Below are 14,231 nucleotides of genomic sequence, written 5' to 3' on the forward strand. Positions count from 1 at the left end.
GAGGGCGCAGGTGGCACTGTGCTCACGGGAAGGCATTAAGAACGGGAGCGGTGCCGCAGAAAAGGAATACCCGAAAACCATGCTCCTCTCAACGCCTACAGCGCCGGAAGAGTACGGGGGAAGAGACGCCCACAGCTCAGGGGCCGCCAGGGAACCTGCGAGTCACACCTGGGGCGAACGTAACAGTGCAATAAATGACAACACGTGAAAAAAGTTTTTTATTTCTCAGTGTTTCTCCACTGTCAATACTGTCCTTTTGCTGCACCAGGTTGCAAAAAAAACTCTCTGCCTTTTCCATTTTCAACAGCTACAATATTTACAGGCCGTTTCCAGTGACACACGCAGACACACACTCACAGACACGCAGGTACGTATATTCCTATGCCTGGCAAGGTAGCTGGTTGCTGGTAGAGGCAATATGTATTGTCATCGTCCATTACAAGCCCTCCTCCTCCCACGCGCCTCTTCTCTCTCTCCATTCAGCAGCTCGAGGCCAAGCTTTTGCAGGGGTACTTCTTAGATAAAGATTCCCAGCTACTCAATGCCAGCGTCCAGGGTCGTGGGCTGGGGTTCTCTATTCAAACTGTACACAGCAGAAGTCAAAAACTGCTCCTATTCAGGTGCTTGTGAACTGTGAGTGATGTACGTGCACTCCTGCACTCTTTTGGAGCAGCCATCTTAATCACCTTCTGGGAAATATGTATATCATGCTGGGGTGAACAAGCCACATGCTTCACTTTCCACCAAGGTGTTATGGACCCACATTTTTACTAAGGCACCAGTAATGACCAGTTTAGTTTCTGAAAGCGTCCAGCCTCAGTAAATGTACTGCTTTAGGTTATCAAAGACAAAGCCAGACAACAAAAGAATAGATGCCTATATAATAGGTATAAAATTCCTTAATAAAAATAAGTGCATAAAACCTGTGGTGGTATAACCCCAAATCCAATATAGGTAGAATAATATCTGAATAATATTAACTGTAAGAAATGCAATCTATCCTCCTCCATTTTGTGAATGGAGAGTCCTGTAACTGAGAAAGATCGTCCAAGCAGTGTTCTTCTATCTACACTCCTAGGTTGCGTGGTGCCATGTGTATCACCAGAGAAAAACTCTGAAGTTGGATCTGATTGTAGGATGCCCCCTTCTCCCCCTCACCCTGTGCTAAACACAAAGCTCCATGGCCGTTTGTCAGACAGCCGAGGGCACGGAGCTGTGCTGTGAGTTTCCATCTCGCTGCTCACCAGTCACCTGGGCCGATCAGAAGAGCTGTTCTACTGCTGTCAGGGTTATGAGGGTGATGTAAGGAATCCGGGGGGGGGGGGGGGAATGAACTACATTGCAGGTGGGAAAACAGGTCAACACTCAGGAACACATCTGGAACCAACCTAAAACAAAAAACAAATCGGCCCTTGTTCTCCTGCCAACTCTGAAACAATTTCAGAAATGCTGTATCACAAGAGAGAGCCCCTGAGAATTCATCACAATTATTGTACAGAATAAGTGGCACATCACTGGTGTCACATACCCTTTTTTGCTTCTTTTTAATTCAGACCATTTTCAAGACTTCACAGGCTGGAAAAATGCATAAAGACTTAAAATTAAACATCAGCCTGTTTACTGATGGACACAATTCAATCGGGAGAGCTTTTAAGCACTTCTCAGACATCAAATATTTGTCATGGGAAGCAGTAAATATGTATGTATTCATGTATGTATACACAGATATCACCTTCAAAGAAAAGAGAGAAACAAAAAATAGCTTTTGGATAAATGCACATCTAAAAACAGGAATCTTAACTGGAATCTTCTTACGGCAACAGAACATCACACAGTGAAAAGTGGCCAGAGTTCATGCACTCATCTATGGGTTCTCATGAAAGCTTTGAAGAAACAATCCTGTTCTATGCTGAACTCAATCTAGACTGACAGGACTACCTGGAAAGTCATCGTCCTTTCTACATCTGTAACAAGGGAAAAATGCTACACCGGGATGGAAATCACAGAGAACAGAACAACAAGAACAAAAAGTTTCCATCCCGTGGACAGATCTGTCCTGCAGGCAGTTAGAACAAATGCTTTGTCACACTCACAGTGGAGCCAAGATGCAGCCATGTGTCAATCTTTAGCCGTTGGAATAAGATAGAAAGATACTAGTTTTCCAAAGCCTTATGGAAGAGTAAAAATCACAAGAAGTGACTTCTGTTGAGCAGACCTCAACCATGTGGGAGCGCTCTGTCAATGGCTGCACAGCAGGCATTCGCTGAGTACCTCTGAAAGAAGCTATCAACCTGCAATCCAGCCACATTAAGATCCATCTCCTGCAGGCAAGACACTGAAAGTCTTAAAATTTAAAAAAAAAAAAAAAAAAAATAGAAAGATCCATCAACTCTCCTTACCCCTTAGGAAAAAGCCTTTCTCCCCCATCTGCTATTTGCTAGTTTAATTCCAGTAACATATTCACTAGAATTTTTATGTTAACAAATCATTAATTCCTTTCACATTTATCAGCAGCAGTGGACGCTGCTGTTACCTTGCATTGAAGACAATGGTATAGATTGTGCAGAGTCAAGGTTAGCTTCCTGAAAGTTGCCTCAATTAATTTAACAGAAAAACACCGTAACAAAAAAAAACCCACCTGGATGTATTTCTCTTTTTAGTCATTTGTTTACCTTAAGGCTCTAGTACAGGGAAAAAAAAAACACCAAACAACTTTCTAGAACAAAGACCTGATTTCTTCCTAAAGAATCTCGATGAAGCAATATTCCTAGTCATACAGGAAACCCTGCAATCCACCTACGGGGAAAGACAGAATAAAACCCTAACCAAAACATCTTCCATCTAAAATATACAAATTTTCTTCATTCCTGACAGCAAAATTACCAGACTACTGACCAAGGTTCATGTGCTGTACTACACCTCCTGAGACACAGCAGTTGAATTTAACTATACTACAGCGTGCACATACGATGAGCTACGTGGAACAGCAAGACTGTGTCAACGGTGGCAGATCCAGAACTGTGCATTTCTACCAACATCAACTGCACGTGCATTCAGCCACTAGCAATATGCATCTGCAGAATGCACAGCACTCGGAGCACAATTTGCATAGTGTGTGATGTAAGCAAGGCCCCAGTGCAATTCACTGGGGAGTTTTAACAATTGTCTAGCTACCAGGCACACAGAATTGCCCTTTTGTAGCTAGCAAGCATACAGCGACTTGAGTCAGAACACCAAGAATTTTTAAGTAGACATTTCTTGCTTTTTTGTTTTTTCCTCCCTCATCCCATAACTCCACTCTTACACTAGGTACATAATGCACAGGGTTTCTCTGAGAAATAACTGCACCCACCTCTGTGGTACATCGGAAGCCTCTTCTGATTACATTATCTAGAAAGAAGCGGAGGTGACTGGGAAGAAGATGGCTGCTCCCAAAAGCTAGGACTGTGTGCAGATACTGCACAGAATCCTACATAATTACAGAAACAGGAAACAATTGCAACAGGTACATTTTTTTTCTTATGGATTAAGAGGAGTCATAGGAACCGCAAGTCAAAACCAAACCAGTTTCCCTCTCACACTCCCACGGTAGTTCTGAGTTACTTGTTTCCCTGAATACACACATTTAAAAAAATACAATAAAACCTAGGATATGTAACACATGAATAATTCAACTTCACAGTTATAAATACTCAAATTACACTTACATAGAATGTATAATCACAGAAAATAAAATTCAAGTCATAGAAAAGAATGAAGACTGAAGGGAAAGAAAAGGCAAGGTGGCAGAAGAAGTGATACAAGTTTAGGGCTGTGCCTTCTATAAAAGCCTTTTAAAAGTGTTGGTTTTTTTTTTTCTTAAATTTATTTATTTTTTTTAATTGGATAGAGTTAAAAAAAAAACCCCTTCAAGTATCTCCCCTACAGAACTCAACTATCTGCCAGAGAAGAGCCAATGAAACAACATAGTCAGTTCTGGGCATAAAGAAGCAAGGTAGCTTAAGCTAGCTAAGGGAGGACAGAGGAAAGATAGTGTACTCAGGTCCACTTTTAAAGCTGGATGTGTTGTATGGATTTGAGGTACCACTGCCACAATAGATTCTGATGTAGTACAGGGATACTCAGGTACATGTCTAGGTATTTCTTATTTTACCATTTATTGTGAAGAGGATGCAGCAAATGCACTTGTACGAAATACAGAACATAGAACCAAACCCATGGCACAGCCCTTACCATCAACATGTATATGGAGAGGGAGGGGATTAATCCCAAAGGCAATTTAAATAATGGTATTTTATATACTTATATTTATATATATAAATAAATGTTCTCAGCAATCTCAGGGTTGTTTTTAGTGCATTGCTGTAAAAAATTAGTGCAGTTCTCATTAATGTTTTAGCTCATAAGGAATAAGAATCTATACATCTGTTCAGTCTCTTCTTGCCACTCCTGAAACCTTCACACTGTGTTTCACCAAACTGAATGTTTGTAGTCAATGTCTTTAAAATAAGGTGGATGAATTCCACACACTCGGTGACAAGACATGGCAATTTTTGGCAAAAACAATTAGAAAAATATGAGGTGCTCTGATCTTAGAACTGAAACGTTTGTTGATTTAAAGCATTACACAATGCATAAACAAAATTTATAAACAAAAAGATATGTCTCAACAAATCTATCCTTCATGCAAATGTTTCTTCAGCAGCTAACAACTTAAAAATTTCTTACATTTGTTTATTTGGGGAAAAGGACTTAGACAAATCTGTGTTTCAAGTCCTCTCCTACAACTGGACCAAAGTTTTATGTCCTGGAGCTGCTGCTTCTGGACCCTTCTCTTTCCTGAATCGTTGGAGAAGGGGAAGTTTAAGTCTCAGAGATTTACACTTCAGCCCCAAGTTCAAGGACTCCAGTTTCAACAACAGCAACGTATTTATCTTCAATTTGAACCAGCAGGATGGTCTTATCTATGTGGGACCGACTACTTGGATCTCTGCTGCAAGGCACCCAGCGGTGAATCACCTGGAAAAAAATAAAATAAAAAAATCAAGAAAACATGAGTTTCATAGGAACAGCTGTCATTTCAAAGTTGTAGCTGATAATTCAGGACCCTTGCAAGGCAAAGGGAGTAATAACACAAGGGCTACACTGACTTAGCTGCTCATTTTTCACTGTTCACATGCCTTCTGATTAGCTATTTGTCTCAGTCTTGCTGAGATCTGCAGCTTACCAGAGGGCACTCAGCACTGGATTTGGATTTTAACACAACTTGAGCCAAATCAGAGCTGAATAGACCATGCAAAGTAAATAACAATTGGAAAAAATTGTACACATACAGATTAAGAACATTCTGAAATCATAATTTTGAAGCCGCAATACTTCTAAAGTATCCCAGCATTTTGCAGCACACAACAGCACAGAATGAAGTTTATCGGGAGTTAGGCATAAAACCTGTAAAACCATCTTAGAGATGATATAAGTTAAATTATTTTACAAAGAGAAATGCTGTTGTACTGAGCAAGAGTAGGAATATAGCACCCTTAGATGCAAAGCACTTCCCAGTCAAGTCCAAATACTACAACCTTGCTGTCCAACATGAAACCAGTGTCTCTGATGTAGTAAAAGGCGGCCTATTACTCCAAAGGCCTGCATATCAATTTTTTGGGTTGTTTTGTGCATGTCAGTGTTGGGGAAAAAAAAAAACAAAAAACAAAAGCAAAAGCTCTCTAGCACATACAAACATAATTCAGAATACACCTTAACCTTAAACTCCTGGAAAAAAAGGTAAATTTCCAAGCTAAATTTCATTTCCTTGAAGAATCCCTACAATGTTTTTGTGTAGTGGATATACTAGCAAAGCTTAGCAAAATAAAAAGCAAAGTTTGGAAAAGTGCTTTTTCAACATAACTGAGAAATTTTTAATAACTGAGAATTGACAGTACTCACACACTAGATGCTTCTCCTTTACAATCACCCTTAGATGAGTGTTAACTAAGGGTCTTAGAGCTGTGAGGATCAACACAACCTACCCTACTCCTCACAACACATTTAGATACTTTTACAGCTCAAGAAACCAGATACTGAATACCTATTTTTATTATGACTCAAAACCTGTCATAATTAAATTCCTGAATCCTATATCCCTGTGCAAAACAAAAAACAAAAGACAAAAAACAAAAACAACCCATAACAACAAAAACACGAGGGACATTATGGCTGTTGCTTCTTATCCATTTTCTCTTTGTTCTTGTCTTAAACCAATCTGTCCTGCTTCCTCTTTTGCTTTCTTTTGCTTTTGACTACTGCTTCTTTTCCCTTTTTATGCAGTAGTGAAGTCTATATGCCTCTGAGAACGTGGCCATAATTGTTACACAGGTATCAGAGTACGTATTTTTCTGATACTGAATTTCACACAGGGATGCTGATAGAACAATGCTTTGGCAGGTAGAGTGCTTGATGAGCAGCACCCTAACAGGTAGGAATCAGTTCTGTGTGTTTGGAGAAGGTGCAGGATTAAAAAGGGAAGACTGTCCTAAGAAGTAATGGATTTACTGATGATGTATGCTTATAACGAGTGGCAGAAACTATGTCATTCAAGTTAAATCCATTCCTCACAATCAGACATAAGAAGAAAGGGAGAAAGCACCAGATCATTCAAGGTTAAAAAATGTTCTTCTAAAATATACTGCACCAATAATAGACAAGAAACATTCACTCACTCTCAATCTTTCTGTTAACAGCCACTGTACATCAGCATGGTGCAACTTGCAAGACAAACTGCAGAACCACAGAAGTAAAAAACTGTCCAGTATTGAACAAAAGGACTCATGACGCCAGAACACACTTCAGTTTGTCCTTTTAGGTTCATCATCTTTATGACATTATTTATCTGCAGTAGCTCGTAAGGAAATCTCAAAAAGCACACTGTCTAATCCCAGCTAAATTATGAATATTTACAACTGCATTCTCCTACACATTACATACAAGTTAGTTCTACAAATTAGCCCTTAGAGTGGTCAACTGTGATAGTTATTTGTGGAAGGAACTTGTTTTCAGGGCCCTTCCTTCACATACACTTAACAATATACTCCAAATCTACCTTAATGTAATGGTCCTGTATCCACAATTTGAATGACATCTCCAGCTGAAATAAGCAGACTATCAAAAGATGATTCTTATTAAGTGTCAGAACAGACACATTTAAAGTGAAAAATACAGTGGCATCAGTAAACCAATGCAGGTACAAAGTCAGCAGCTCTTACCTTGTACTATTTACCACTGGAAGAATACTCACTGCATAATTTTTAGACGAGAAGATCTATAAACAGTATGCCTTGGGTAAAAAACTAGAAGAATCTACAATGGGAGATGTTTTCCAACTAATCAGTGAATTTTTATTTTCATATGCAGATATAACATCCCTAGGGAAAAGTGAGACTGAGTTTCAAGTCATATGCTTTTGCAAGTTTTAGTTGTAGCCTATTTCCTTCATAAAGGAAACATCAATTAAGTACTTATTACAAAACAAAGACACAAAGATAATTTGGCTCAATTTTCAGAGTAATTTAAAAGCCAAATACTCTCAACCATTCAATTAAAGACTGGTTTGCAAACTGATCTTCAGTATTTTCTAAGGGATTGACAGTTTAAGGAAAGGAAAACGAAGGCTGGATGAGTAAGCAGAATGCCTGAGGTAACAGTTCATGACAAGAGCTGGAAGAAGGCAAGGAAGGAGAAGTGGCTGACAATATTTGAATTGTCTTGTATCTTTTCAGTACACTAGCAGAAATATACTTCTGCTCCAAATTAGGATTCTAGAACTGCTCTTCCAGCAACACTGACTTAGAAGACAGCTGCTGATCCGACTTACTAGTAGCATGTCATTAGCCTCGACACCCAGACAGGCTGCCTCGTCAAGACACTTTTTTTCTTTTAAATTAATTAGCTTGTCAACTTCTAAACAAAAAAAACTTACATGGCCTTCCATGCCTTCCTGAGGACTCCAGTCTTTCCAGCTGTTTCTTCCAGCTTTTAGCCGTATCACCTCATCTGGCCACTGCAGCTCTTTCCTTTTTGACACGTTGATCCCTTCCAGTACTTGACTGGGATCCATTAACTATAAGTAGGAATTGAGTTTTGACTGTTAGTTCAGCCAAAATTTAAAAAGACAGGGATTAATTGTAGCCTTTTCATACTTCCACAGTACTGACTTGACCACACAGAAATCGATATCTGATTTCAATGCTGCAAGCCCAAGCTCCAAAAATACTTGAGCAGCAGAAATGATGGAAATCGGGCGGTAGTTTCAGACACAGCTGACAATCTACTGGTTCATTGCTGCCTGCCTCCCTTCCCCAGCACTTCATTCAGTTACTCTGGTCCACAGAAGAGTCCGAGCCAGCTCAAAGTACAAAATAGCAGCACATGGTCGAGTAGCAGGGAAGAGTTGAGTGACAACAGACTTTTAGGACTGGCTCATCACTTCTAGAGAATAAAACCTTAAGAAACATGGGCTTAGAGAATTCCCTAGTGGCTGAAAAGCTATCCTCCTACTAGCATGGTTTGTTGAGACTCCTGAAAACTTCTTCCAACTTAAGGACAGAGAGAACTGCATAACATCCAGTATCCCATGGCATACAGCAACCTCGTCTGTGCCTTCCTCACAAAAAGGAAGGAAAGTTTCATAGAAGTGCCCTTGTCTGTAAACAAAAGCTACTAAGCAGAAACCTGTAAAATTAGTTAACTTTGTCTACGTTAACTAACTAAGTTAACTATTACTAAAGATGCAACTTATTTTTAAAAGGAGGTGATGTCAGCAGTGAAGTCAAGTTTGTTATGATCTGACCTATTAAATACTTTTTGGTCTTTCCCAGTAAAATACTGCCAAGAACATGTATGTGCAGCTACTAAAAGCTACAAGAGCAATAATATTTCTGGATTTTTCACAGAACTCCTAAGGCTGCCAATAATTAACTTAGTCAACGGAATACTGTTTGCTATTCAGTAAGCCACCCTTACAGCAATAACCAAAGAACACATACACATATAAAATGAAAGCAACAGAATTTTTAACATCTATTTTAGAGGACAATCTACTTGGTAGAAAAGAACACCAGTTGCTTTCAGTCCTGCAGGTGAAGCTCGTTAGCTTTATGCATCGTCATGAATAAAACCAGACTAAGCATGGAGAAAAACTGAGTTCAGCTGACATTCTCAAGCCTGTACTACAGGAAAATAAAGGAAGTAATATAAACAGAGATGTCTAAACGTACAGCAAGAGTGCTTGTCCAGAAAAGCATTTCCTCATATTAGTCCTCCACTTGTAACTGCACAACTATTGTATACAGAGGCATATCAAGTGCTGTGTGTATACTTAAAAGTCATGATTTCAGCAACGCACAAGATAACACTAACAAAAGCACACGACTAAGGAAGTTTAAGTTAACTTTTTCTTCTGGACTATTCACCTGAATTCTGTAAATAACGTCATCCTTTTTGGCTTGCATTTGATTTGCAGGGCTTGCATTACCAGCTGACTGAGTTTCAGCTGCATTACTCCCTCCTTCTGTCCCTAGAAAACCCACAAGGGCATGCTGTTTGCAGGCTGGGATGCTTTGGCTGGAGCTGCTGGAAGAGGGCAGACCATGCTGCATGCTGACTCCAGACTGGCCAGTAGGTTCCATTTGGTTCACCATCGACAGGCGGGACTGGATGGATGATGGGAGGTTACGAAGGGATATCTGACTGGTGGAAGAGCGCCGACAAGGCACAAAGCCTGTTGTGGATGTGCGAAGAGATGAATGCCGGCTGCCGTAGCAATAGGATGAATGGCTAGCTACTGAGGCACGGGCAGGGGAATGTCTGACAAGGCTCGACTGCACAGAGTGAGAGCTGTGACTGGTGCCTAAAAATAAAAGATACAGAATCAGGAGTTTGATAGAGCCTCCCACACACGTTAGGTTTATGATATACAGTCGTTTTAGCAATTAAATGCAAAATTAATGGGTCTAATCAACAGCATCTAAAACAATGGAATTGTAGGATTAGGTATCTTGCACTTAACGCAGCAGAGCATTTGAGTGTGTCTCACTCATTTTATCATGGAATCTCATTTTCTGTTCTATTCCCAATCCCTGTGAGATAAATCACTTGAAAAATGCTTCAGCCTTGCTCTCACCACATTAGCAGTTTGTTTCTTAATATTAATGCTTAAGTTCCCAATACTGAAGACAGTACAGGAGATAGAGATGTCAGTGTTTCAAAAACGCAAATATTCTTCCATAATATGCTTCAATGGATGTTCAAAGACTCAGACTGGATCAGAAAAAAGAGCATATTTTTTAAGCATTAAGAAAATTTTAATGTAAAAAAATAGCAGTTTATGAATATTGTCATTCCTAAATGAAGAACTTGTATAAACCTCTTCAGAGCTGCAGAGGTACTCATGCTACCTTTAAGTTTTCTTTAAAAAAACACAGTGTGAACAGCTACTTGCACATTTATATTCTTTGATCAAAGGAAGTATTTATAAAGCTTTTTTTTTTTTTTTTTTTTTTTTTTTTTTTTTTGTTATTTTGCTGCTTATTGCCTCACTAGATTCAGATCAGCATTCTGTTGGGAGTTAGCTAAAATACAATTGAGATAGATGATCCACTCCAGTATACACATAAGAAAAATATAAATACATTAAAAACCAGCAAGCTTAACGTTAACAATCAACAAGGCAGAAGACATAAGATGAATCAATCTGTAGAGATTTGCTGCAAAGTCATATAACCTGTTTTGCAAAAATAAGTAAACTTTAACAGGATAAGTCTCTGTTTAGAAACTTTCCATTGGACAGAACAGCACTGCCGCGTGAGAGGAAGCCAAGCAGGTGTTAATAAAATAATCAAGGTTTGTACATCTATCTGTTCTGTCCTTCCTATTAGCCTAGGCCAGATCCAAAGAGTGGAGAGACTGGATCTGGCTACAGGATTGTACTTGCGAAAAATTGTTATAGCTGTATTTTAACATTACCCAGAGTGGATGGATGAGTTGGTGGATGAGCTGCAGGAAGAGCAGTGGGATGAGCCCCGGGATGAGGTGCCACAGGAGGGTGCTGTACTGCTCCAGGTCCCTGCCCTGTAGGTGCATTCACTCCTCCTTGCGACACGCTGCTCTGCGACTCATTGATAGTGGCATTGTTACTTGTGCAAGAAGCCCCACCTCCAGCATCCGAATCTTCAATATTTCCACCACTGTTACAGCCAGCTCCACAACCTTTCCTTAGTCTGAAAACACAATGCAACAATGCAATTAACATTAAGTCACATCATCTGAGCCTAAGGAATCTAAGAAACACCACACTCAGCACAGACTGTAAAGTCAGTTTTGTGGATTTTTTAAATTAGATTTTTTAGACAATGCTATTTTCTCAGAACAGGCTTTGTAAGTATGAATGTCATTTTCTAGGAGATCGTAATTTTCTTCAGGAGAGCCATTCAAATAACAGCTGTGATAAACTAAGAGTTGAGATAAAATAGCCCTTGGAAGAGAGAAGGAAAAAAGTGACCTGTGAATCAATAGTTCTAAATACAAAATGCTAGAAGAATATCTTGTTATTTTGCGACAGTTTAGTAAATTTATGCTTCTTAACATACTAGTCATACACACTCTCATACAGCAAAAACTTATTTAGATTAGGAGTAATTTTTTTTTAATTTGGTTTCTTGTTACTTTCAGTGACATAATTATTATTTTCAAGTATGTGTTGCAATTATTTGAATCAAATACTTCTGCAAATTTTGAACATTCAGATGGCAACTGACATTTTCCAGCATATATAATCATACAAGATTTTCACCATATTGTTTGCACTGGTAAACCTCAGACAGACACATAACACAGCATGTTCCTTCTTCCTTTCAATTCCTACTGTCCATTTTTTTTTCTTTTGGTCCCACTGAAAATACACCAATAATTTATTTATTTTTTTTCCTCTGCCCCTGGGATCCAGAACAGCTTGGATCCAAATACTGTCCTGTATTATATGTTCACCTGTTGCTCTACCCACATGTCAGACAAGCAGATGGTGACAGAAGACACATGCCACAGACTACAGTAAATGTAGCACATGCTGAATATGTTCTGTTTAGATGTGCTGTAGATGCCTATGTGTACACATGACCATAGAAAAGCAAGAGGATTATTCCAACATGGGACCAGCTTCTGAAACTGGTAAGAATGTGTTTCTGAATGCCATGCAAATTGCCATGGTTGCTTTTACAGCCACAGTCATAAGGAGGCAGAAGTGAAGTAAAAGTTCTAATGGTCTACAAAACACAGCACAGCAATACTTTGTACCAGGTTACCTGAAGGTTATGTGCAGGGTGGATTACACTAACATCACTAGCTGCATATTCTAGCTCTGACATCCTTGATAAACATATATATATTATACATTAAAACTCTGAACAATAACTAAAGTTTTGAGCTGCTGTGCACGAGCACACCAACATTACACCTGCACGCTGCATGTTTATCTTAGTGAAGACAGCAAAAGTAATGAAAGTAATGATAACAAAAAAAGTAATAGAGTAGTTGGATTGTATTTTGTTATCAGACCAGAAATAAGAACTGTAATTGTAATTCTTGCACACAAACTTTATTCTCTAAATTTTTTCTAAGCTGTCACTCAGTTTGTGCTTTAATGTTTACAAGCCTTCAAAGCTAACTCTGTGCCAGGGCACTTGCCATATTCTAAGATGTGCTTGAAATAAAAGTTTACTTATTTATTTGCATGTAACTGAATGCTAGAAAATTACACCCTGGTTAGCATGTATGTTAGCCTAAGACTAGTTAATGACATATAAGAGCACAAACATATACTTGTGAGAACTCATTTTCTCAGCTCACCTGTGCCATGTAGACACTATGAAGTTTCTGATATTTCCTAAGCTGATAGCTCCTCCAAGTATCTCCTTAAGCTGTTCATGACTATCAGAATAGGATGTAGTCAAAGGCGAGACATAGATTGGGTAACCAATTGGCTGGTCACAGGAGGAGTTGATCATGTTCCTCAGAGCTTGTTTTGCATTTTGGATACTTCCTCTTTCTGGATTGCGATTACGCAGGAAGACAAGCTCCTGTTGTTGTCCTGCCCACAGGCCACGCACACACTCCTTATTCACCTGCAAAAGATAATGACAGAAGCCAAGTAAAAACGCTGTATCAGCAAGCAAAACATGACTAAACTGCTTTCCATATGTAGACTTTTACACACATATGTGTAATTGTGCTACAGAACCACAACCATTCATATTCATGAAAAGGCTGACCTGATGGACACAGCCTGCAACAGTAAGAATAAAGAGAGCGTAAGAACTGAATGAGAAATAAAACATTTGAAGTCAGGAACTGATATCCTGATATCCTGAATGAATCCTACTTCTACTACAGAAGAAGCTGCCCCCAGCAGTGACAGGCCAGCGACACCAAAATAATTATCTGAGTTAAAAGTATGTAGTGGTATGTCTTAATCATACCGTTGTGGAACATACACAAAACTTACCTTAATGACCCTGAAACTGAGATAGCGCTTATTCAGCATAATGATTTTGTATTCGTTGGTACCATCATCCATCACGTGACGCAGAGCAAGGAGGGAGGGAGAATTGGAAAGAACAGCACTCCGCCAGGCAGGGTCCCCTTCATGTGCTATAACTAGATTTTCCTCATGGGTTGTTATGGCTTCATAGAGAACAGAAGGATCATCGTATTCATCTGGAGAAGTGAAGTGATCCTGTTTCCAAGAACAATTGGTAAATTATGACTGATACTTCAGGTGTAACTATGTATAAAAAGCAAGCAACTTGCACCTCAGGGAAGATTTGCTTCCTTTAACTGGAAAAGAAATCATTCAAAGGACGAGCCTATTATTTATTCAGTTGAATTTTACACTAGACTTGTAGAATCACAGAACAGTTTGGTTTGGAAGGGACCTTTAAGCCCACCTAGTTCCAATCCTCCTGTCATAGGCAAGGACACATTCCACTAGACCAAGTAGCTCAAAGTCCCATCTGGCTTGGCCATGAACATCTAAGGATGAAAGACATGACAGGATATTCACTCATTTTCAGTTGTCTGCCTCTACCACACACTTCTTCCCCTTTATTTTCCTCCTCTCTTTCTGAAGCTATGTATTCTAATTTTGATCTCTCTAACTTTCCTGGAAACTTGAATCTTAGCAGTAA

The 14,231-nt window shown here is 39.3% G+C and overlaps 1 protein-coding gene across 11 annotated transcripts in view; it reads right to left on the bottom strand.

The window, feature by feature from the left end:
* Positions 1-205: 205 nt before the first annotated feature.
* The window catches only part of PCNX1 (pecanex 1), an 86,791-nt gene continuing 72,765 nt past the window's right edge, over positions 206-14,231 (bottom strand). For all 11 annotated transcript variants that reach the window (XM_052693636.1, XM_052693637.1, XM_052693635.1 and 8 more), the window contains 6 exons: positions 13,550-13,780; positions 12,895-13,169; positions 11,017-11,270; positions 9,465-9,901; positions 7,973-8,113; positions 206-5,019 (listed from right to left, as the gene is read on the bottom strand). In XM_052693636.1, the coding sequence (XP_052549596.1) occupies positions 4,879-5,019; positions 7,973-8,113; positions 9,465-9,901; positions 11,017-11,270; positions 12,895-13,169; positions 13,550-13,780 (1,479 nt within the window). In that variant the 3' untranslated portion in view covers positions 206-4,878. The remainder of the gene's footprint in view (positions 5,020-7,972; positions 8,114-9,464; positions 9,902-11,016; positions 11,271-12,894; positions 13,170-13,549; positions 13,781-14,231) is intronic.

The sequence above is a fragment of the Tympanuchus pallidicinctus genome, unplaced genomic scaffold, assembly GCF_026119805.1.
Source record: "Tympanuchus pallidicinctus isolate F22 unplaced genomic scaffold, pur_lepc_1.0 scaffold3, whole genome shotgun sequence".
NCBI classification, from domain to species: Eukaryota; Metazoa; Chordata; class Aves; order Galliformes; family Phasianidae; genus Tympanuchus; species Tympanuchus pallidicinctus.